Source organism: Macaca fascicularis, chromosome 4 (assembly GCF_037993035.2).
Source record: "Macaca fascicularis isolate 582-1 chromosome 4, T2T-MFA8v1.1".
Taxonomy (NCBI): Eukaryota; Metazoa; Chordata; class Mammalia; order Primates; family Cercopithecidae; genus Macaca; species Macaca fascicularis.
Window position 1 is genome coordinate 132,060,970 of NC_088378.1, and position 24,615 is coordinate 132,085,584.

At 40.7% G+C, this 24,615-nt stretch overlaps 1 protein-coding gene across 6 annotated transcripts in view; it reads left to right on the forward strand.

The window, feature by feature from the left end:
• The window catches only part of KIF6 (kinesin family member 6), a 388,695-nt gene that overhangs the window by 176,752 nt on the left and 187,328 nt on the right, over window positions 1-24,615 (forward strand). For all 6 annotated transcript variants that reach the window (XM_015449450.4, XM_005553101.5, XM_005553102.5 and 3 more), the window contains 3 exons: window positions 896-1,001; window positions 1,891-2,041; window positions 6,365-6,583. In XM_015449450.4, coding sequence (XP_015304936.2) covers window positions 896-1,001; window positions 1,891-2,041; window positions 6,365-6,583 — 476 coding nt within the window. The remainder of the gene's footprint in view (window positions 1-895; window positions 1,002-1,890; window positions 2,042-6,364; window positions 6,584-24,615) is intronic.

Here is a 24,615-nt window from a genome sequence, read left to right on the forward strand (position 1 = left end):
TGCTGGGACTACAAGTGTGAGCCACTGTACCTGGCCAAACTAGGACTTTAGAATAGAGTGGTTGAATGGCCTCTCCAAAGGGAGGTGTTTTGTTTTCTATTTTGTTTTGTTTTAGGATAGGAAAAACAAGATGATTGTAAGCAGAGAGGAAAAAGTTGGTATAGAGAGGAGAGGAAGAGATGATTAAGGGAAAAGAGGTAATTAACAAGATAAGCCCTGGAAGAAGCAGAAAGAGAGCCCAGGGGAGAGAATGGTCTTGAGAAAGAGGAAGAATATCATCCAGAATCTGTAAAAACAGGAAGAGGGCCTGAGCAGTGAGGCAGAGATACTCCGAGGCGAAGGACGAGGAAACAAAGGAGTCTGTATGACTTTCTCCATCTGGTGAGAAGTGACTTTATTGACAGGGAGTGAGAGTAGTGGTAGGCGTGGGGACTATACAAAGATTTGGAATAGGCACTGTGAAGAACAGAAGATCACCTGGAATGATTAAAAAGATAGTGGGGCATCACTGAGGTACCAGCTGAGGCTGAGTTGCATGAGTTTTTAGTGAAATTAATTTAAAACACATTCTCATTACTTTTTCTAGCAATGCAGCAGCCAGGCACAGGGGCACAGAAATTCAGAGTGGCTAGAATGGATGGGCTGTAGAAGTCAAATGATTTCTGTATTGAAAGCTTTATGAGAAAATTCACTGGAAATTAGTCAAATAATTGCTTCACTACAAATTTCACTTTGTCAATGTTTCTTTTCCCTTAATTTGTATAGTCAAATCTGTACTTCTGTAAAGAGGTGGGAACAATATCCTGTACTTTAAATGTTAACCAACTAGATACTGCCATTAGAATTTCTAAAACTTCTAGCTCACAGTTGCTTCTCATACGTTATGTATTTTTAGGCTGGAAAAACTAATAACATCCTTTTTGGAAGACCAGGATCCAGAGAGTAGATTAGAGGTTGGTGCGGATATGCGTAAAGTTCATCACTGTTTTCATCATTTAAAGGTAAACTTCAATGTTTCCCCAATAGAAGCCATTTTCAGCCATGTTCAAGCTGCACAAAAGCTTTTCTAGTTGACCAGTTCTTGGAAGGTTAGGATCCAGCATTGCATGTCCAGAAAATGGTATAACCTTTGAACCAATAGTATGGCTATCACTGAGTTTCTTCAGAGATGGTATCTTACTTGCCAATAAATAAACTCAGGACATGGACTTCTAATTCTTTTGCCAGGAATATCTACCTTCTACACAGAGTAAGTTCCATATTTTTTTTTTTAAATCTTTTCAAGCTATATCAAGAGAATTGCATTCTGCATTTTTTCAGCAATTTGATATACCCATGATATTTCAGTTCTTCTCTGCCTTAGGTTTTAATTTTCGTGATGAGGAGCTGGGAACATAATCACTTTTACTTTTAGCTTGCTTGTATTTTTCATACTTCATTAAGATAATAAACATTTGCTGTGAGTTACTAAGGGCCAGGTATAGATAAGGCAAAGTTTAATAAGCAAGTCATGGAGATGACAGATGTTGTAAAGAATAATCACAATGCATGATAAGTACTAGAATAAAAGTGTGAATTAAGTGGAATGATGTATAGAGAAAGGGAAAGGAGTCCAAGAGGAGATAATGTTGAGCAGGCATTTCCCAATTTAGGGAAGAAGAGATAAGATAGGGGAGAGGAGGATGAGGAAGGAAGAGGGAAAGAAGGCAGGTAGAAGGGAGAAAACATGCCAAGACAAAAAAGCAGCTGCATCGCAAAGACAACACGCCTGCGTCGTGCAGGTCACACATGCCTGATGTGTGCAGGGAATTGTTAAAGGAAAAAGAGTCAAAGAAACAAAAGAAATTCGGACTAGAGATATGGATACTAAGCTCTTATTTTATCTTGCAGAAACTATTGAATGACAAGAAGATCTTTGGAAACAATACAGTCTCCAATACAGTCTCCTCTGAAAGCAAAGACCAAGACTGTCAAGAACCATTAAAAGAGGAAGAATATAGAAAGCTACGAGATATTCTAAAACAGAGAGATAATGAAATCAGTATCCTTTCTGAAGTGATGAAGAAACTTCCTCTCTCCTGGTTTGAAAGGAGTAAACAGCTGTCTTTCCTGAGCCACGTGGCTGAGCTCCCTACCCAGCTTCCATTTCACATTGCTTCTTTCCATTGAGAAGTCAAAGATCCCTTCAAAGTATTGCAACTAGTGAAAAAGAGTTTCTATAAAAGAAAAAGATGTGTTTGTTTTTATCCTGACATAGTTACTCTTGCAGGGAACATTTCAGTTTATTTCAAAGTATGAGCCTTTTTACACCATCTTTTAACATTAATTTTTAAAAATATATATTTTTGGCTCCTCTGTTGTGTTCTTTTTGTTTTAGCCCTGAGCCAGTAAGTTAGCTGGTTATCTTTAGCGAGCTGACCGGACACCAGGCTGACCACAGCCTCACCATGGCCCAGAATTTGTGGCTGGTGCGTGGGTGAAACTCAAATGATGGCTGAAAAATGACAAATGGTATTTAGCTTATGAAGAGCAGAGATTGATTTAAATGTAACTTTTTATTTAAAAGCCAGATCTACTGCTTTGAGTTCCACTTACAAATGTTCCCAAATTTGGAAGTGAGTATAGATGAGTGTTCAAGATAGAATTCTTTTTTTTTAGCTAAACTGATCAGTACCAAATAAGACAGAATTCTTACTGGCTCCAGGAGGCAGTGTATCTTGGGTGCTGAAAGTGGTAGTAGCCCATGGGAGCATGTGCTGCCTCCAGTTGTAGACAAAGTGGTTACTTCTAAGGAGCCCTGTGGGGCTGAGTGGACCTCGGGCCTCCCAGATATTTCTTCAGTATTGTTTCTCATTTTATCTTTCAAGCTTCTTGTAAAAAGATTTGACATTTTCATTACGTTTACAGAATTTAAACATGCACAAGAAATCCTTTCGGTCAGTTCTTTATAAACAGATATTTTTGTTCATTTTTTTAAATTACTAAAAGATAATTTAGCTTCAGCTATTTATGCAAAATGCATGAAAATAGTCTACATAAAGGAAACCCAGTAATAAAGAGGTAAGAACAAACTAAATGGGAGGTAGGTATGTTGCCTGATTAACTTCGGTCTTTAATTTTACTTGAGTATTAGCAGACCCTGTGTGTCAGATTCAAGTGAGTTTTAGCTGGCCAGGGTTCAGCTGAGAATCCCCCTGGCACGCACACACAAACCTTCGTCCGTCAGTGCTGCCCACGGTGTTGTCACCCTCGCATTCCTTTTCCTTCCTCTTACACCATCCATCTCCAGGCATGGTCTCAGCCTGGACCTCAGTCCTGGCCCCAGCCCCAGTACGAGCTCTGTTTCTTTTCTTGGCCTTGATCCTAGTCTAGGATCTTCTCCTTTAAATACTCCTACCAACTTCTTAATCCCCTTCTGGGCTTATGAATATCTGTGCATATAGGAGGGATGAAATGAGGTATGACAGAGAGAGAACAGTCCAAGCTTGTTCCTATATGTTTGTTTTAAAAAGAGAGTGAAAGAGAGATATCCATCACCTCCCCTCCTTCACTGCGGTGAATCCAGGCATTGCCGTTCATGTGAGGCTACCCTAGCTTCTTTACTGACTGTCAGCAATTCAAACAGGGCTCCCTCCATCTGAGACTCTTATTCAAAATGATGGTGTGTGGTAGTCAGAGTGGAAAGAATACTGTACTTCAATTCATACCTGGATTGAAATCCTAGCTCTTCATTTATTAGCTCTGTACCTACTCAGTGACGTTGCTTTCTACTCTTCAGGAGCAGGACCATAAGACCTGCTGAGAAAAGCCCATAAATGCTTTGAGCACTGCAGAGTGTGATATAATTGGAGTTATGACTATGAAGACAATGAGTAAGCTCAGAAGAAGGAAGAATAGCAGCTAAGATTTAATCCTCTCAAAGCTGTGCTTATCAAAGACCAACAACCAAGAAAGCCTCCTGAAATCTCATAGTTACTCAGAGTCGGGTTGGTGGATGTTTTCATATCTTTCTTCGTAGAATGCAGAAGGCTAAGACTGTGACACAACAAATGGGAAAGATATGGCTTCCAGGAAATAAAGTGTTTACAATTGAGTTTATGAAAGACAGTAATGCACCCCAAATGACTGCGAACAACATCAGATCTTCTTGGAAAGAGAGTGAAAATGATGTCCTGTCAGTGACATCCTCAGCTTGAATAAAGTTCACACACCCCTTCACAAAATATATGACAGGGGGATTCATGACCCAGCAAAGTGCTTGGCACAAAGGCCATTCCCATAAATGGGAATGGGGAGGACAAGAAGACAGGGGAAAGGTGAGAAGAAGGAAGGCAGCACAGAAGATAGATTCGTATTGTGATCTTTATGAAATGTACGTCAGAACGCATCATTATTCTGATTCAAATCTTCAAGGGACTTCCCATGATACTAAGAATGAAACCAAACTCCTTGCGCTGGTTTACAAGGGCCTGGGGGATCTTGCCCCGCCCACCCCATTCCCTCCCCCACAGACCTCATTTCTCATGCCTCGTCCCACGTGTGCTAGGTTTCAGTCACAGTTACTTTCTTGTTGTTCTTCTAACACGAGGTTCCTCAGCCTTGACACTATCAACATTTGTGGCTGGATAATTCTTCATCTCGGGAGCTGTCGTGTGCATTGTAGGATGTGGGATCACAGGACTGCAGCATTGGGAGCCACTGCTGGGCCTGTTTCTCTATAGGGATTTCACCATCTCCTCTGCATAGATGTTCTTCCTCTGGCTGGTTCTTCTTATGGCTCAGATCTCACCTTAAAGGTCACTCTTAGGCCTTTTGTAGCACCCAATATAGAGCAGCTGCCCAGTCACCCTTGACCTTCTTCACATTAGGTATCTGGCATTCTGATATTGTGTGTGTGTGTGTGTGTGTGCATGCGTGCATGTGTGAGACCTCTTTCCCCAGTAGGATGTCTGCCTCATGAGAGCAAGAAACTAGTCTGCCTTGTCATTGCTCTATACCGATGCCTAGAACAGGGCCTGGCATCTATAGCTCAAGCTCCAACAAATATCACTGAATGAGTGAGTCAGTGGATATTGCCATCACAGTGTGTGAACCAATGGAAGTATGTGATGACATTGGTAATCAGTTCCATACAAAGAAGAGCAGCATGTTGGGGCAGAGCCCTGTTCTTCTCTGTGGTGTTAATTCTTAGACACTAAGAAGCTGTGAGCATTTTTGGTAAGTACCTGTTGTTTTGGGGCAAGGAATGGAAGCCACATCAGAGAGAGCAAAACTGATTATGCTTCCAGAAGTCACCAACTGGGAGTTAAAGCTGAGGAGGAAGGTGAAGGTCATATGACTTCGTGCTGCTTGTCCAAGAATAAATATCATCTGGGTACCTCTCCCCCTTTCTAAGTAGCAGTGCTGTCTCTCTCCCACACCAGACCACATTTAGACTCCCATTTTAATGAGTCTTCTCTAGCGATGCAAAGGCATTGAATTCATCTTACCCCATATGCAGTTAGAGCTCTGAGATTCTCAATAGGGGTTATAGTCTTTCCGTTTAGTGGATTGGACAAAAATCTCTTAGAGTTCTAGGCATCTTGAACCCAGAATGAACAGTGAAGTGGGGTAGAGGGGAGTGGTTTTATCCTTTATCATCAATGGTCCTGGCATATCTCAATGGCCCACAAAAGGTGCATTTTAAAATGATATGTCTATGCTAATAATTTGCTGCTTTTCAGTTCCATTTGAGACCAAACATTAGTGGCTTAAAAAGCCCCCATCTAAATGTACTCTACATAAGCATGTGTTGAGCTTGGGGCGCTCTGGCTGCATCTTTGTCACTGCATTGGCCACCAGGATGAAGACGGCTGGTCTGCCAGCTGGGTGGGTTTCGCCATTCTCCCCTTCAGCTCTTCTGCTGCCTCCTGAGCAGGTGCATGCTCAACCAGGGGGCTGATACGTATACATAGGCTATGTAAGTAAATTCATCTTTTATCTGGGAAGATGTATATATAGCCTATTATCTACTACTATTCAGCCTTGAAGATGTATACATAGCCTATTGTCTACTACTATTCAGCCTTCATTTGACTTTTTGTAAGTGCTTTCATGAGATTGTGAAGACGTACCTGGTTTACACTCAGAACATTTTAAAGACCTTGGGTTTGCTAATTTTTCATATAATGGTGCTATATTGAAAGAATGTCCCCTAAATTGTCCATAACTATATATGGGGCTTCAGAAAGTTGAAGCCTTCCTTCAGTCAGTCTTTACCACATGATAAATAGCAAATGTTAGGAACATTAATGACACTTAGGACATTTGTGTTTTGATTACTATAAGCTAGCATCAGTCATTCAATCCTTAAGTCAAGTTTCAGATATCCTGGTCAACATGTTAAAAAAAGAAAAGAAGAAAGCTCAGGAGGCCCTCCACTTGGCTGGCATGGATAGACGTGAATTCAGACACTCCCAGAGCCCACCCTTCCCCCCGGGAAACCCAGAAGAAGGTCAAAGGATGCGACTATCCTCAGCTCCCTCACAGGCCCAGGACTTCAGCATTTTGGGGAACAGATCCAGTTTGCTCCACAAGAAAACAGGTCAGTTGACTAAATTTCCAATATTTCTCATTGTCTGTAATGGATTTCCATGTAGCACCCCTTAGTTTTAAATGTATCGGGACAAAGGCTCACACAATTTATTTGTTAGAGTTATTTTTTATAACTATCAATTGTCTTAAATGAAATACCAGTTTCCCAAACTGATGACTGAACCGAGAAGAACCAAGTATGAATTTTCACAGAATTCAGTGGTAGAATAGATGGGTTCAGGGTAACCGTAAAAAAGTTAACTTTAGAGAAAGGGAACAAATAAGATCCGATATTGCTGATATGATGACAATGCAGTGTTTATTTCTAAATTCAGATGAACTATGTGCAGGAAAACTATCTAAAAATATTACCGGGCTGGGCACGGTGGCTCACGCCTGTAATCCCAACATTTTGGGAGGCCAAGGCAGGCAGATCACGAGGTCAGAAGTTCAACACCAGCCTGGCCAATATGGTGAAACCCCATCTCTACTAAAAAATACAAAAATTAACCAGGCATGGTGGCGTGTGCCTGTAGACCCAGCTATTCAGGAGGCTGAGGCAGGAGAATGGCGTGAACCCAGGAAGTGGAGGTTGCAGTGAGCCGAGATCAGGCCACTGCACTCCTGCCTGGGCGACAGAGTGAGGCTCTGTCTCAAAAATAATAATGATAATAATAATATTACCACATCCTTAAGTGACAATAAATTAATAAAACTTTGTCAGATAATAGCATTTGGCAGGGTTGGGCCAACTCAGAGGCACCTTTCCTGTTTCCAGCTTTTGAAAGGTGTGTCAGTGTCCTGCTGCTACAGACTGTGCTGGGAGCCCAAGTTCATTCGCATATGTTTCTATTAGGCCAGCAGAGCATGATGTGCACTCAGGTGACTGATGCCTTTCCCTTAAAGACATTGAGGAACCAGACCTATGGAATGTCCTAGAACAAATGGGTAAAGCCCTTCCCTCTTTGGCAACATAAGTTGAAATTTTTTGGATAAACATGTGTTGGAATGGACTACCTGACACGCATGGTTTTCTGAAGGATTCAGCCTGGGAATAATTAAGCAGTATGGTGCTCACTAAGAAGCACATATTTTAGTTAAGACAAGATTGAGAAGCATAGAAATATATTTTGTAACATTACAAATCTTTATCTCTTAATTCCATATCTCCTTGCTTTGAATATTTTTTCAGCAACACAATAGAATGAACTAGAAATCCCAGGACACCAAGCATGCTGTTTTTACCGTTTATCATGATGGCAGTAGACAATGAAGATCCATAATTCCTCCCTGTGATAGTTTTCTATACATCTTTGCTGGTTGGGAAAAGGGGGCCATCTGGATTGCTGAATTCAATGATTTATTCATTTATTCATTCCTCTTTCATTCAACAAACATTTATAGAGCACATCCTTTGTTTTAGGCATAGTGCTAATTAGTATTATTATGGCCACAGCTTACAGAGTCCTTATATACATCAGGTACTATTCTAAGTTCTCTTCCTGGATTAACTCATTTAATCTTTATCCTATAAGTTCTTGTTTTATTCCATATTACAGAGGAAAACATACATGGACAAATACAACCTCTGACCTCAGTATGTACAGATTGACAGGGAAGAGAGCCACTGAACAACCGATTACAGAAATACACATCTGTGTTACCGAGAAAGCACATACCAGGAACCCAACCTCCAGTTAAGACCAGAAAAATCCCAAAAGTGGGGTGAAGGTAGAAATGTGGCTAGAAGGAATATTGCAAGCAGAGAGAATCAATGGCATGGATAGCTTTCCAGGCCATTGTGGTGGAAAGGAGCATTTTAGGAAGTACAAAAGCCAGGTGTGGTTAGGATCTGGGGAGTGAAAGGCTGGGAAAACAGGTTGATTGACATGGGCAGAAAGGACTGCAGAGGACGCTAAGACTGCATGACCAGTTAGGAGGCTATGGCAGCAGTCCAGGCCAAAGGACAAAGATGATAAGAGAGAGGCAGGGGCATCAGAAGCGTTTATGAGGTCGAGTGGACAGGGACCCGTGGCAGATTGGATGTTGGGGGTTAAGGGTGAGGATTGGCCCCCAGGTGTCTGGGTGGCTGGTGAGGCTTTTCATGGAGACAAGGAACAGTGAGTGCCTTCCCTGGCCCCACAATTTCCCCAATTGACATTGTTGGTTATAGAGAGCATGGGATTGGCATCTCTGCTGAAATAAAATAGGTACTCATGTTAGAACCTCATGGCTTATGATAGAAGGGGACCACTGTTTACTGGCCTTTTCCAAAGACACACACTATTGTACCCACGCATAAATGGTCTCAGATATCACTGCCCAGCCCCTTGTTGTGTGCCAGGCCTTTTCTATTTCTATGTCTTCTTGCCCACACCATCTCCCTTCTCATAATTCTTCTTCCCCACAGCATCTTATAATCACTCTCCTTCCTTATAATTATAGTCAAGACTTTCAGTAACTCTTTTCCTCCCTTGATATTGCTATTGAGACAGACTAGAGTTTTGTTTGGAGAATGAATAAAGTTTACTCGAATAGAAAATCACTGAAAAAAGAATGGAAATTTTTTGTAAAATCCTAATACAAATGAGGTTAAAGTTTTGGAGAAGAGCCTTCTATTTGAAAGGGTTTTTGAGTTGTTTTCGCTGTCTTTGGATATAGTTCTACCAATAACTTTAAACAGAGGTAGGCTTACAAATGGAATGATAATGATCTCACCATTTGGGGGAGGGACGATTGGGGAATTTTTTTTTTTTTTGGCAAAACTACACATAGGATGAAAATTGTTGTGGATGAATAAGGCGGCAAAGCAACAGGTAATGGGGTAGTTCATTACAATATTTAAGATTCTAGGAGCTGATCAGTCTTTATTATTCCATTGTTTTATATATAAGAAGCTTGTATAAACTAAACCAAATATAAAAAAATTAATAAGTATGTTGTTTTGAAAGTATTTCTGCCTTATGTCAGTGTTAATGGTTTCTATTAACTGTCCTCAGGGCTGCCTCTAATGCAGAAAGTAAGTAAATCTGACCATCTCTGAAACTGTTGTGAAACTGTCTCCCCTTTGACAACCCTCTCCCATCTCCCATTCACCTCCGCTTTACCGCTTTATGCTGAAAATAACCCCCTTCAAATTAGAAAATGAAACCGAATTCATGGGTCCCTAGAGAGCCCTCCAGTCATTGCGCAAGCAACCTGACATGGCTAAGGAAGGTTAGGGGCTCTGGGGCTTTTTGTTGTTGTTTTGGAGTTTAAATGTCTGTTTTGGTTTCATTGAAATAATGAGAGGGATTGTTCGGCTCCATAGTTTGCAAAGAGTTGTATTGTTCGCTTTAAAATAGGAGGAGTTTAAGGGTTGGCGTTTTTTAAAAATTTCTTTCTGTTTTAGTTTTCTGACTGCCTGTTCTAAATAGTCACCTGGAACCAGTCAGTGTTCTGAGAGACCTGATGACTCACCACCTCCTTTAACTCTTTGAGATGCCAACAGAACCCACTCATCACAGATGATGCCATTGGCATTCTAAAAGGTGAAATGAAAGCCAAAGCTGTAGCCTGGAGGTTCCAGACCCTTATCTCCTGCTCCATGAGAATTTGTTGAGTCCCTGCTGTGTGCATAGAAAGGCCCAGGGTGCACGTTGTAGGCAATGCCATGGTGAACTGAGAATGGGGCTCTGCTTTGGGGAGCTTACATTTAAACAGTGGAGGCTGGCTTTCTACCCAAAGAGCAGAGACTGAAATATCAAGTCCTCTAAGCAGGAATTGGAAGAAACACTGTGTGAATTCAAAGGAGTAGGAGAGGATTTAATAAGTAGATTGAGAAAAGCATTACAGAGCAGGTGACATGAAAGTTAAATCTCAAAGGATGGGCAGAATTTGGACATTCAAAGGTGGGTAGAAGAAAGAACATTTCATAACATTTAGTCTTAAAGAATAATGTGAGCATTTGTATGTCTTCTTAAGAGAAATGTCTATCAGGTTACCCTTTTTTTTTTTTTTTTTTTTGAGACAGAGTCTCGCTTGGTTGCCCAGGCTGGGGTGCAGTGGCGCGATCTCGGCTCACTGCAAGCTCCATCTCCCAGGTTCACGCTATTCTCCTGCCTCAGCCTCCTGAGTAGCTCACTGCAAGCTCCATCTCCCAGGTTCATGCTATTCTCCTGCCTCAGCCTCCTGAGTAGCTGGGACTTACAGGTGCCTGCCACCACACCCGGCTAATTTTTTGTATTTTTTAGTAGAGATGGGGTTTCACCATGTTATCCAGAATAGTCTCAATCTCCTGACCTCATGATCCACCTGCCTCGGCCTCCCAAAGTGTTGGAATTATAGGCGTGAGCCACTGCACCCGGCCAAGTCACCCATTTTTAAATTGAATTATTGGTTTTCTTTCTATAGAGTTATTTGAGTTCTTTATACATATCTTATCTATTTCTGATATTAATCCCTGATCAGATGTATGGCTTACAATATTTTCTCCCAATTCATAGGTTGCCTCTGCACTCTGTTGTTTAATTTGTTCTGCAGAAGCTTTTTATTTTGATGTAACCCCATATGTCTGATTTTGCCTTTGTTGCCTACAATTTGGGGGATCAAATCTAAAAAATTATTGCCCAGATCAGTGTCATGTAGTTTTTCCCCTATCTTTTCTTCTAGTAATTTTTCAGTTTCAAATAAGTTTAACTCTTTAGTCCATTTTGAGCTGATTTCTGCATATGGTGTGAAATAAGCATACAGAAGAAGTTTTGTTCTTCTGCATATAAATAGTTTTCCCAACACCACTTACTGAAGATTCTCTCTTTCTCATTGTGTATTCTTGGCGTCTTTGTCAAAAATCAGTTGAGTCTACATGTGTGGTTCATTTCTGAGCTCCCAATTGTGTTCCATCGGTCGATGAGTCTATTTGTATGTTAGGACCATGCTCTTTGTTCTTTTTACTCATGATAGCTTTGGATATTCAGGGGGTTTTGTGGTTCCATATGAAATTTAGAATTTGTTTTTTCTGTTGCAAAGAAAAATGATTTTGGAATTCTGATAGGGAATACAGTAAATCTATAGATCACTTCAGTAGCATGGACATTTTAACAATATTTATTCTTCCAGTTTATGAACAGATATATGAAAAAATGTTCGATATCACCAATCATTAGTGAAATGCAAATTAAAAACCACCATAAGATACCACCTCACACCTGTCAGAATAGCTAGTATCAAAAAGACAAAAGATGACAAGTGTTAGGGAGGATGTAGAGAAAAGGGAACGCTTGCACACTGTTGGTGGAAATGTAAATTAATACAGCCATTGTCGAAAACTATATGGAGGTTCCTAGAAAAACTAGAAGTAGAATTACTGTATGATCCAGTCATGCCACTTCTGGATTTGAAATCAATATGTATCCAACAGATTTGAAATCGAGACGTCAAAGAGATGTCTGCATTCCCATGTTCACTTCACCATTATTTACAGTAGCCAAGTGATGGAATTAACCTAAATGTCCATCAACAGATGAATGGATAAAGAAAATGTGGTACATACACACAATGCACTACTATTCAACCTTTAAAAGGAAAGACTTTTTGCCATTTGTGACAATACGGATGGAATTGGGGAACGTTATACTAATTGAAATAAGCCAGGCACGGAGAGACAATACCACATGGTCTGACTTATACATGGAATCTAAAACAATCGAACTCAAAGGAGCAGAGAGTAGAATGGTGGTTACCAAAACCTGGGAGGAGGGGATGAGGAGATGATGGTCAAAGGGTACAAAGCCTCAACTAGATGGGAGAAATATCATCTTTTACGTTGAGATATATTGTACTGCATGGTGAATATAATAAGTAATGCACATTTCAAAATTGCTGACAGAATAAATTTCAAATATTCTGACCACAAAAAAAGATAAGTATTTGAAGTGATGGATATGTTAATTAGTGTTATTTAATTATTCCACATTAAATTCATAAATCATGGCATCACTTTGTACCTCATAAATATATGCAATGATAATTTGTCAATTTACAACTAAAATTAAAAGTTAAGAAAATAATAATATGAGCAAAGTCTTAGGAGCAGGGACACAAGGAAACCCGTGTGGAGTTGACAGGAGTATTTGTTTAGCCAGAGCTTTGGAGGTGTACAGGAAATCAGAAGAAATAAGGCTAGAAAAATAAGTGGGAAATTGCTAGAATGGTTGCCTTAGGGAGAGGGAGTAAGGGAATAGATGGGAACTTCTTTTAACTTTGTATGCTTTCATATTGTTTTAATTTCTTACTTTTCTTTATTGAATAAGTGGAGTCATGTTATGGAAATCTTTGAATGCCAAGCCAGGGGACTTTTTTTTTTTCATTTGGTTGTAAGAGAACCACCAAAGTGGAAGGGGCTATGGTGATAGTGGTGCTCTGGGGAGGTATTTTTTAAAAGAACTCTTTGGAGTATATTGGAAATGAGGTGCCTGGAAAGCAAGTAAATGGTTTAGGAGATGTAATAGACCAGGGTGGGAGTAATTAGAAACAAAGAAGAGGAGAGGAACATAGGGATATAGAGTGGAGGGAGCCACTTCTTATGCAGTTCTTCATGGCATAAAGGAGGGCTCTGCTTCTCTCTCTTCCCAGGTTTCTCAGTACTCCTGGCACTTAGATGCTAATTATGCAGCTATAGACACAAGAAGAACAGGGGATCTGGTGCTTCCCTAGGCTGCTGCCTCAAACCTTGAGTCAGTTCCTTGAGTTTGTTTTACTGTTGCTCAAAGAGTTGCTCTCAACACCAAAACTACTATATTAAGCCTTTACAAACTACTTACAAACTACTTTTTGTAAAGGCTTAATATACCCAATCCTCTAATAGGTTTAAAAGAAAAGCTCCAGGAGAAGTTGATAGAGGCAAAACTCACTCATAAAGCAACCAGAGAAATAGAATAAAAATCACATTGTTTCTAAGGTTCTCTCCAGCTTGCTTTGCTGCAGGCCTTAGGCACAAATGTCTACCTCTGCTCTTCGAATCTCCCATGATCCCTGTCATCCGCTCTTTTGGAACTGACCACACTTTCATCTTTGTGTTTCCTCATAAATGCAATTAAAGAAGCAACCAGTAAATGGACCATTGACTTCTCTATAGTTCTGTTGTCAATTGCCACTTCTGCAGAGCACAGTACTGACCAAACAGTTATCAAGGTTTATTCCAGGTGCTACATCAGAGAAATGCATCTTTGTACCCTGCCCATTTGAAGGGTATGTGGATTAGATGAAATGAACAAATGATACCTGACAAAGAAGGGGTTGTGGGGCGGGAGGGGGGGCAGAGTGAGAGAGAGAGAGAGAGAATGTACACATGAGAGTGAGCAAGTGCACAGATCTCTGCTTTCTGGTGTGAATATTTGTTTTTATCTAGTAGTCTTTGTGATCCCATTAAGGTCTTCAACTTCAAGTCACCATCTATGAGCACCTCAGGAGTTTTTAATCTTGTGGGAGAGATAAACAGGTAGATGGAACTGTCTTTCGGTGTAATAAATGCAGAAGAAAAGGGCCTCGATAGTTGAGGGTTTCTGCAAAACAGTATTCCATTCAGTCATCAATTCCACACTCTTTGGAGAAAAGGGTGTGATCAGAACAAAAACCACAGATTCTAAGTTTGTAGACGATTCAAACTAGAGGTATCAAAGAGACAGAAAGTAAGCTTGGTAAAATGCATACCTATTCCCCATGGATATTAAAATTCCCCAAGGTGACAGCTGGGATGGAAATATAGAGGAAGCCCATGACTCTGGTATCCAAGTAGCCAGTGGCAGCAGGGAAATGACTAGAAGGGAGGTCTGCCAAGATCAGTGACGAGTAGAGGGTAAAGGAAGAGATAGCTAAGTGGAATGAATCTGAAAGGGAAAAAGAGTTGCTTGTATTGTGTTATTTGCTTGTTTGTTTATTTTCAACAATACAAATGAGTGTTGTTCTAGAGTCACCAAGAGAAAGTAGGTAGAATCTAGACCAACATTTCCATTTTCCCATCTAGTTGTAGGGGGAATCATATGCTCATTTTTCTCAGTTTGCCCTGAGGTTGGGGAAAACGCTTTATTTATTTATTTATCTATCTATCTATCTATCTATCTATCTATCTATTTATTTATTTATTTATTGAGATGGAGTCTCTCTGTGTCACCCAGGCTGGAGTGCAATGGCACCATCTCGGCTCACTTCAACCTCTGCCTACCAGGTTCAAGGGATTCTCCTGCCTCAGCCTCCTGAGTAGCTAGGATTATAGGTGCCTACCACCATGCCCAGCTAATTTTTGTATTTTTAGTAGAGACGGGGTTTTGCCACTTTGGCCAGGCTGGTCTCGAACTCCTGGCCTCAGGTGATCCATCTGCCTCGACCTCCCAAAGGGCTCGGATTACAGGTGTAAGCCACCACGCCCAGCTAAAAGGCTCTATTTATTTTCAGTTATGTCTATAAACTAGGATGAGTATTGCCTACTCACGAAAATGAATTCTTCAAATAGGAGGGATACCTTCAAACACTTCTGGGGGCCAGGTATGGTAGCTCTTGCCCATAACCCTAGCACTTTTGGAGGCCAAGGCATGGTGGTGCATGCCTATAGTCCCAGCCACTTGGGAGGCTGAGGTGGGAGGATCACTTGAGCCCTGGAGGCAGAGGTTGCAGTGAGCTGAGATCATGCCACTGCACTCCAGCCTGGGCGACAAAGTGAGGCCTTGTCTGAAAAATAAAATAAGTAAAAAATTTCTGGGGAGAGGGCACTCATCTCAGGCCTGGTAGAGAACCCTAACCAAACAATCATAGAAGACAAATTGCCCAAAGTGATTTACTTGTAGGCAACAGAAAAGTTAACTATGGTTCTGGGCATGGGAATCCTATCTTTTGGCTCTAGGATAAAAGATTATAAATACTAAGCCTGAGTCAGAACACAGATAATTTTCATTTTATTGAACATTGCATCCCCAAAATTGCCAGTGGATTATTTTGAGCTTAGGTTGCATTTCCCCGTATATAAGTAGGTTGGATTCCCCAGGGAGCAAAGTCTGAGCTGGATGCTTATTAGGGAGTGCCCCTGGGGCCAACACCTGTGGAAGTGAGAAGACAGGAGCAGGACTTAGAGGATGGAGAAGATGAGCTGTATTGTAACTTTGCCAGCTGACAACGGCCTCAGTTGACCTAACAAGGGGCTCTGGAGCTGGGTAGGCCTTTCAGAGTTGTCCTAAGCTATGGCAAGGGGACAGGGCCTTTCCACCCTCATGGTGGTCAGTCATGGGATATAGTCCTGCCCCTGTAAGGAGCATGGCTTTAAATGAGGCAGTTTTTTTTCCAGCTGAGAAAATCCCCAGATAGGCTTGACAGTGAGGACTTTCCTGTAACATGCTCCCCACAGCTGGAGGAATACGCCCTTTATTCTTGAAGGGGTGTCTGGATGGCACATCACAGTATCTAGCACAGCCATTAAGATTTCCAGGATTTCTAAGATACCAGCATAGTCCCTAATTTAGCTGAATTATTTAACTTTAAAGCCCACAATGTAATTCTATAGTAATATGGCCCATATAGTTGAATAAGCATAGGAATTATGTAATCTAATCACTATTTTTAACATTGTTTTCGTGACAAAATATATACTGCATTTCTACTTTGGATGCCAAGAGCACAAGCCCTGTCAAAGGACAGAAGGTCCCTCTCTCTCTCACTCTCTCTCTGTTTCCCTCTCTCTTTCACACACACACACACACACACACACACACACACACGCACACACACAGCCTTGCCCAAACTTTGGAAATAAAGCATTATTCTTTCGCCAATCCTGTATTTACTCTGTGAAACACATGAAGTACTATGCTATTCTAAATGAGGTGCAGAACATAAGACATTCTACTACAGGAGCGCTGGGAAGCGTAAAGAACTGTCCTTCACTAAAGGAGCAGTGGCTCCTATTCATTCATTTAATAAAAATTCATTGAATTGAAGCTAGGTACCAGAAACTGTATGAGACGTTGGAGATTAGAAGGTAAATGAGACCTGGTACCTGTGTTAAGTGGCTCACAATCTCAAAGAGCACCTATGGTACACAGATGTACAGGGCGCCCTGGGACATGGAAAACAGATGCCAACTATTCCCAGATAGGTTTAGGAAAACCTGTCTGGAAGAGGTAGCAGTTGAACAACATCTTCAAAGAGTAATCTCATATATATATATGTATGACTATATATATTACATATATATGGCAGAGTAATCATATATATGATTATATAGATATTACATATATATATATATATATGGCAGAATTAATAGGGGAGAGAAGTAAAGAAGAGAGCACTGAGGCCTAGGGAACTTCTCAAGCAAATGTGTGGAGGTGTAGGACACACAGAGGGTCTGTGATGTTGCAAAAGCATTTGGTTGGGTTGGATTGTAGAGCTTGCGTAGATAAAATGGTGCTTAGCAAGAAGCAAAGCTAAAGAGAGACCAGTTCATGAGATGCTTAAAAGCCATGCCTTTGAATTTAGAAATTTATTTTCTTGGCAGTGGGGAGCCATTCTGGCTTTTTAACAGAAAAGTTGCATGGCCCTATTTCTGTTATTCAAAGAGCACTGACAGCAATGTGCAGAGTAAATTGGATACGGGAGGGAAGGTAGACAGGATGTTGTAACAGCAGTCAAGCTACGTAATTATAAGGACCTTGACCAAGCCAGCCACGGTAGGGACTGAAAAGATGAGACAAGCATTTAAGATACATAGCAAAGAGAACTGATTAGAATGGGAGTAAGACGAATAACCTAGGATTACACTCAGGTTTCTGAGCGGCCATAGTGCCATTTTCCAAGAAAAGTAGGTTTGGAGGGAGGGTTGATTGGTTAAATTGTGCATATGTTAAGAATGAGCACGAGATGGGAATGTCTATGCAAGCGAATGTATAGCTTTAGCACTCAAAGCAAAGGCTTAATTAGAGAAACGAATGGATAATTGACTGTTGTAGCCATGAGAACAGATAAGGGGGTCCAAGGCTTGAAATTGCCTCAGTTATAGTTTCATTTCTATAGAAACTTAGAGGGCTAGCCAGGAAAAGAGGAAAAGAGGACCAAAGGCAGAATGCTTATTAAGGAGCCCCAGTATTGACAGAGTAGGCTGAGGCAGAAGATCCAGCAAAGGAGAACCGTGAAAGGCAAAAGAGAGCTGGGCAAGAGAGCAAGATCTCAGAAGCCAAGCTACAGGTTGAGTTTCAGGGAGATGGATGCGGTTCACAGTACTGGACATTGCTGAGTGGTCAAGTAAGATGAGAACTTCAAAGAATCTGTTGGATCTGGGTGGAAAGTGATCCGTGACTTTTGCCAAAGCAGTCTCAGAGAGTGGAGGGGCAGGCAGAAAGCTCACTGTAACAGACGGACGAGTAGGAGGTGAAGCAGTAGAGACAGAAATGGTCACCCAGATCAATGGAGATTAAGGAATTTTGAGGCTAGAGTTGTTAAATGGAGTTCCTTTGTGGGTGCTGCAATCATTCAAGATATTGAGAGGAAATGAGGTGGGTAGGAAAACTGTGAGCTAGGAGCCCAGGTCAGCTGGGGGCACTGGGTGATTTTTTCACTCTTTGAACCAATATACACAGGGCACCCTTAAGTTACATCATTGGAGAGAGTGGGTAGTGGGACTGAACAGTACAAATCTCAAAGGAGGGATAGTTTTTGATTCTGAAATGGTATCTGGGAGCCAGAAGAAGGCCAACACTGTGTCTGGCCCCTTAGAATAAACATCCTCCACTTGATAGGGCTCCAGAGAAGGCAATGTCCTTGAGGGGAAAGTGAGATGTCAGTGAAGGGAAGAGGCTGAAGGAAAATTCCATGAAAATACGGAGCATGTGTGAGAGTGAAACTGCAGTGGAGTGAGGGTTCCAGAGAGCAGAGTGGGGCAGGTTCTCAGGGAGGCTAGCAGTGGAAGGAGGAAAGGGTGGGAGGAGACAGAGGTGGGGCAAGGAAGTAGAGAATAATATATGAGATGACAGTTGCCTGGAGGGTCTTGCATTTTGTGGGTGGCCAAAGATGACAGGATAAAAGTCATGGTAAGATTGATTATCCTTGAGGGTACAGGCCTGGTAAGTGCAGCAGATCTAGTCTCTTATTGGGTTTTTAATGATATGCTTCTGAGAATTCCCTTTGAAATGAACTCTTCCTGGATGATGTGGTAGAAGGGGGTGGAGGAGATCAGCTGGCTTCTGGAATATTCCACCCTCATTGAAATCACAGCATCCTGTGGAAGTTGGAACCAAGGTACTGCACGGAAAGACTTGGGAAGAGGTTGGAAATTATCTTTCTCCAGTAGATTTTTCCCCACATTTTTAGGGGGGCAGTTGGTATGGTCCTCACATACTCATCTCTTGACAACCCAGTTTGGCTCCGGAAGCTGCAGCAGCTCTCCTAGGGATGGGGGCACTGACTTGGAGGCTGTTCCTAAAATAGTGGCAACAGTTTTGTGGCTTCATAGATATGGGTCACTCCTAAGTCGGATGTTTATAAAATTGGTGTTGTATCTCCTAAATTCTAAGTTCCTAAATATGTCTTCACTATTCAGAGGCCTCCTCAGAGCCCACTCTAGAGGTAACATACAGACACTAAAGCAAGAGCAATAGAATTAGATCAAGGAGATTCTTTTTCTGGTCTGTTTGATTTGGGTCAAACAGAGCTGAGAATGCTGAAACCTCCTATCTGAAAATGTTAACTGTTACTTCCCTCTGACCATAATGTAATCAGACTTCATCCTGTGATGAGAGACAATAATTACACTGAGTAACAGCATCTGCCTTCACCCTGGAGTTTGAGAATTCCATCAGCACTTCATTTTTCAAATTTGATTTTCTGGGATTTATACCAACAAAGATGAAAATGGTTTCTGTCAGTGTATTCAGTAGGGAACGTATTTTGGAAACACAATAGATGAACTCTGCCTTTGTTTGCAGCAAGAAAAACCATGATCTTTATAAAACATCTATCAATTGCTCTGACAGCCCAAACCAGAATTTACCACTCTGCTCCTATGACAGGTTTAGCTGGTTTTCGTGTTTATGATTATGTTATCAATATTTATTACAATCAGTATATGTGTGTGAGGGAGAATGAGTGTGACCGAAAAGGCCATCTTGGAAGCTAGAAGCCTTTCTCCACTGTGCACATGTGAAGTTTGTCTTTTGATTAGAACCTCAGTCTTTGCTTGAAAAGCCCTCCGTCACCCGTTACATTGCCTTTTAACCTCCCTCAGCCAGAAAGCTTTGCTCAGACATAGCACTGCACCCGCTCTAACTGCAGTTCAGGCTGATTTCCCTCCTCACTTTCTGATTCCCTAATTTCTAGTTATGCAACACTGACTGAAGCTGCGCTTCGGTGAATCTGCTGAGTTCTTAGCTTTTGCTTATTCTACTTCATTTTAGCGAGCAGAGGTTTCTTGGAGATTCCACAGCCGTCCCTTCTCCAAACATCTTGGGCCTCAGAGAATTGTGTGTTGTGTTGGGCACTGTTCTGACCCTGATAGACAGGCTATGTGCTCCAGTTGGAGCTGCCAGATTTATTCAACAAAAATAGAGGACAGTTCAATCTGAATTTCAGATTAAAAAAAAAAATTTATTTTTTCCTCTAAGTGGGTCTCTTGCAATATTTGAGACACACTTGTACCAAAAAAATTATTCATTGATTATCTGAAGTTCAAATTGAACTTGGAATCCTGTCTTTTACCTTTAACCCTCGTCCTGTCCTTTTCTTTCGTGATGTTACCATGGAAAAGGGATTCATAGCTAGTCTCTAAGAAACTGCTCCAGAAGAGGAATAGGGAAGTCTATGTGGATTCATTAGCATGCATGACCTCTGCAGGGCTTATTTATTTATTTATTTGTTTGTTTGTTTGAGATGAAGTCTCACTCTGTCGGTCAGGTTGGAGTGCAATGGTGCAATCTCGGGTCACTGCAACCTCTGCCCCCCGGGTTCAAGTGATTCTCTTGTCTCAGCCTCCCAAGTAGCTGGAACTACAGACGTCCACCACCACATCTGGCTTATTTTTGTATTTTTATCAGAGACGGGGTTTCACCATGTTGGCCAGGCTGGTCTCAAACTCCTGACCTCGGGTCACCTCAGCCTCCCAAAGGGCTGGGATTACAGGCGTGAGCCACCGCGCCCAGTCAGCTTCTTTTTGGGTTTTTTTTTGTTTTTTTTGTTTGTTTGTTTTTTTGGAGAGGGGTGGGATGTGGGAGAGTTGATCTTCATATCATATGAACACCAGACATGGCAAGTTTCTACTCTTCGTTCCTCATCCATATCCCTTCCTAGACTGGCAGAATTCCAGGTTTTGGAACCAGGAGGGAGACAGGGCTGTTAGAGTATGTAGCATTTCTCAAACCTTTGCCTCAGAATAGCTGTCAACATGTCATAAGATGCTTATGCTCTGTAAAACACTGTAGGAAAACCTGCCATGCAGCATTACCCTTGAACATTTTGTTGCTACATGTACAGTCCTCCTGGTGCTACTGTATCTACCTATTTATTCTTCATATTTATTGTCAATGCCTAGTACTGGCTAAAACCATGACATGATAAACTCTATATCTTGTGAGTGTGTTTCTAGAGCCTAGTCACTTGTACATGGTTATTTTTGGAAATAAGTTTTATAACAAAGACTTTCATCAATAATGTGGCCTGTTCCGCTGGAAGTTTTTCAGATGCCCAGGAATACTCTGTATGTAGTTTCCTCAAGCTGACAAGCTGAAATATAAGTATTATTTATACTATTTACTGTCTCAGTACCCCCCACTCTAACTTGACTAACCATGCAATCAGGCTAGCCTAAGAGTGTTCATGAACTCAATGCAGCCAGACCTAGTAGCTTCCATAGCTCAGATCCATGCATGGTGTCAAATGCTTTTGTGAAGCTAACAGACACAGCAAAGAGATATTGATATTTCACACTGTAGTTTTCCCATCTTCACTGCATGATGAACATCAACTCAAGGCTACTCTGAGTTTTCGGATGATGGGGTTTTCTTCTCCAGTTGTGCCACTGAGATGTGTTTACACATCTCTTTTTAGAAGTTTTATTTCTCTAGAAGTTAACTATTTACCATTTGAATGACCAGAGTACATTTTGCAGCATACAAATGACCTTACCCACAAAAACTCAATGAGTGTCAGACAGTGGTCATGCCAAGAAGTGCCATGGAACAGTTATCTCACCTTTTCAGGTCTTATTAGCAAACAGTTATCTAACTGATGTATAAGCACTGTCTGGATTTTGAATGTATACATGACATCTTTTTCTTTTTTCTCAGTAGAAATGTATATTAGTGATCACAAGCTAACACCCAGCGTATTCTTTTTAAAAGGCTGTAGTATAATACTTCATATTTCAAGTCCCATGTTGCTCAATCATTTTCCCCATAATAAAGTAAAACTCTCAGTAAAATATGTCATTGCAATATTTTACAATCCTCTGATATGACAAGAAAAAGAGCGATTGAACATTTCTTAACCATTAGCCTGCAGTTCTCATCACTTAACTCAGATATAATAACACAGAGTAACTCTAAATTGCTTCAGTCACAGCTGTGCAAACATATGTGTGTGTACATAATTTCATGTACAAACACCACAGAGCTCACATAGTCCACACAGCACACACATACACACACAAGGCACACATGTGCACATACGAGCTCTTTCATCTTACCATGCTTTTCTAGTACATCTAGTAAATCTCACGGTGCTGTTCTTAGTGTGTACTAAATTAAATGAACATCCTGCCACACTTAGTGGTCCAGAACTATCTAAAAGGTTGATTTACTGAGTCATAGGTTAATTTTCCATTTTTAATTCCATCAAGTCTAGCAGCTACTGGGGTGCTGAGCTCCAGCATTTATCTTGCCCTTTATGATCTCAGTAAATTCCTTTGACCTACTTTGTTCTGTAAACATAAGCAGGACCAGAAAGCATTTGGTATGTATGACATAATGGAAAAGTGATGTTCTGCCTGATGTGGGTTTTTTTTGTGATTTTTCTCACCAAGGCACAAGATATTGTTTTGATAATGTCCTACGAGGAGATAGGCAGGATTTGGCAGTCTGTTGTTCTCTCTGAATGCATCAAGGTCTGTTAAACTGATTATGTTAGTTTCAATATACAGTAGATGGGCTCTTCTAAAATTTTTTTAAGCAGAAGTAAAAACCTAATTGATTATCATACTCATTTTATAACTTCACTGCTCATTACTCCTCTCCACTTTAATTACATGTGCAGTGTGAAATAATCAATTCCTGCCATTAGCAAATAGAACCCACAAGACCTCATTATCCCCAGACTCATTGCTTCGGTGTTCAATTAGCCATTTTTATGGAATAGTTTTGTTTTATGGAAGATTGACACCGTTTAAGGTCCCATTTTTCACCAAGTGGAGGGAGGCAGGAGATGACAGTGCTGTAGGTGGTGGCTCATGTGTCCAAGGAGAGAGATTCCCTTCAATCTTCGTTATCCACGGTCAACAGTCTGAACCTGCCAAAGGTTCAAATGCAAGATAGCCACCTGACTCCACTACAACAAATGTTCGGTGTCTCCTTAACACTTTCTTCTTTCCATCTTTCCCTAATGCCTAATAGTAAAAACTTATGGTGGGAGCTGGGGGTGCTCTGCCCAAAATTTCCTTCTTTTCCCCTCAACTTGAAATTGTCTGAGTTATAGTGTCATTTGGGTAAAGGAGATAACCTTTAAAAGGTTAAGCTAGGCATAGCCATCATTCTACCTTAGTGTGTTTCGTTTGGTCACCTCCTTTCTTAGCTGTGATAAATGACACACTTGGGTAGGATACTTCAGTACAGTATGGATGCCTGTTTCCTAGAGGCCTGGAGAGCAGGAGCATCAGCCAGTGGAAGAAAGATAGGGCCACAGTGTGGGAGGAAGGGGAATGAAATTTGCTACTCTGAAATGTTGCTACCCACCTTCCTCTGCTCCCAGGGCCCCTCCAAGTCAGATACGACTGTCATTTACCTGAGAGTTAACTCCTGCGATTTTAGAGGTCAAGAAAGAGCAGGAAAGGGGTGAGGGGAACCAAATAGAGTCAGCTGGCTTTCTGGTAATTGGAAATCTAGGCAGTGTGTCATTAAGGCCCACCCATGATTTGCCATGTACAGCCACTATAGGACTTTTCTAGGATTTTTCTTTGTTGCGTATGGCAACACATCCATAAAGCTTAGCAAGAACGATGCCATAGAATTTTTAACTTTTAATTTCACAAGTAATACTTGCACGTGTTTTCCTTTTAAAAAATGAAAACATTACAAGTAACACTAAATTTTCTTTGACAACTCACCCCAGTCTCCCAGGCTTCTCCCACTTTCCCAGTAATAACTGGGTATGAGATCATTTCCTTTATTTATTTATATTTAAATAATATATACATTACTTTAAAAATATGTAAAACGTATAACTATTTTATTTGTATTTATATAATATAAATAATATGTTAGATATTTTATAACATATAAGTATGACAATATTTTACATGTAATATATAAGATATAAATGATTATATATTTTTAACATGTATTTACTATATAAATATATATCTATTTAACATATATAATATATAGTTTTCTCTTTATATATCCATTGAGACATATAACATTATTTTATGTGAATGTATCTGAATATTTTTTCATAAATTCATTTATTCAAGATTCAGTAAATATGTAAGTGCCTGCTCTGTACCAGAGCCCTGTGTCCACATGACACATTGTAGTAGACACAGGTTGCATATCTCTTACCCAAAATACTTGAAACCAGAAATGTTTCAGATTTTGGAATATTTGCATTATACCCACTGGTTGAGCATCCCTAATTCAAAAATACGAAATCCACAGTGCTCCAGTGAGAATTTCCTTTGATCATCATGTAGGTGCTCAACACATTTCAAATTTTGGAGCACTGTGGATTTTGGATTTCCAGATTAGGAATGCTCAACCTGTACTATTATTCTGAAATTACTTATTTTCCTCCACTCAATATGTCTTGGAGGTTTATCCATTTTCA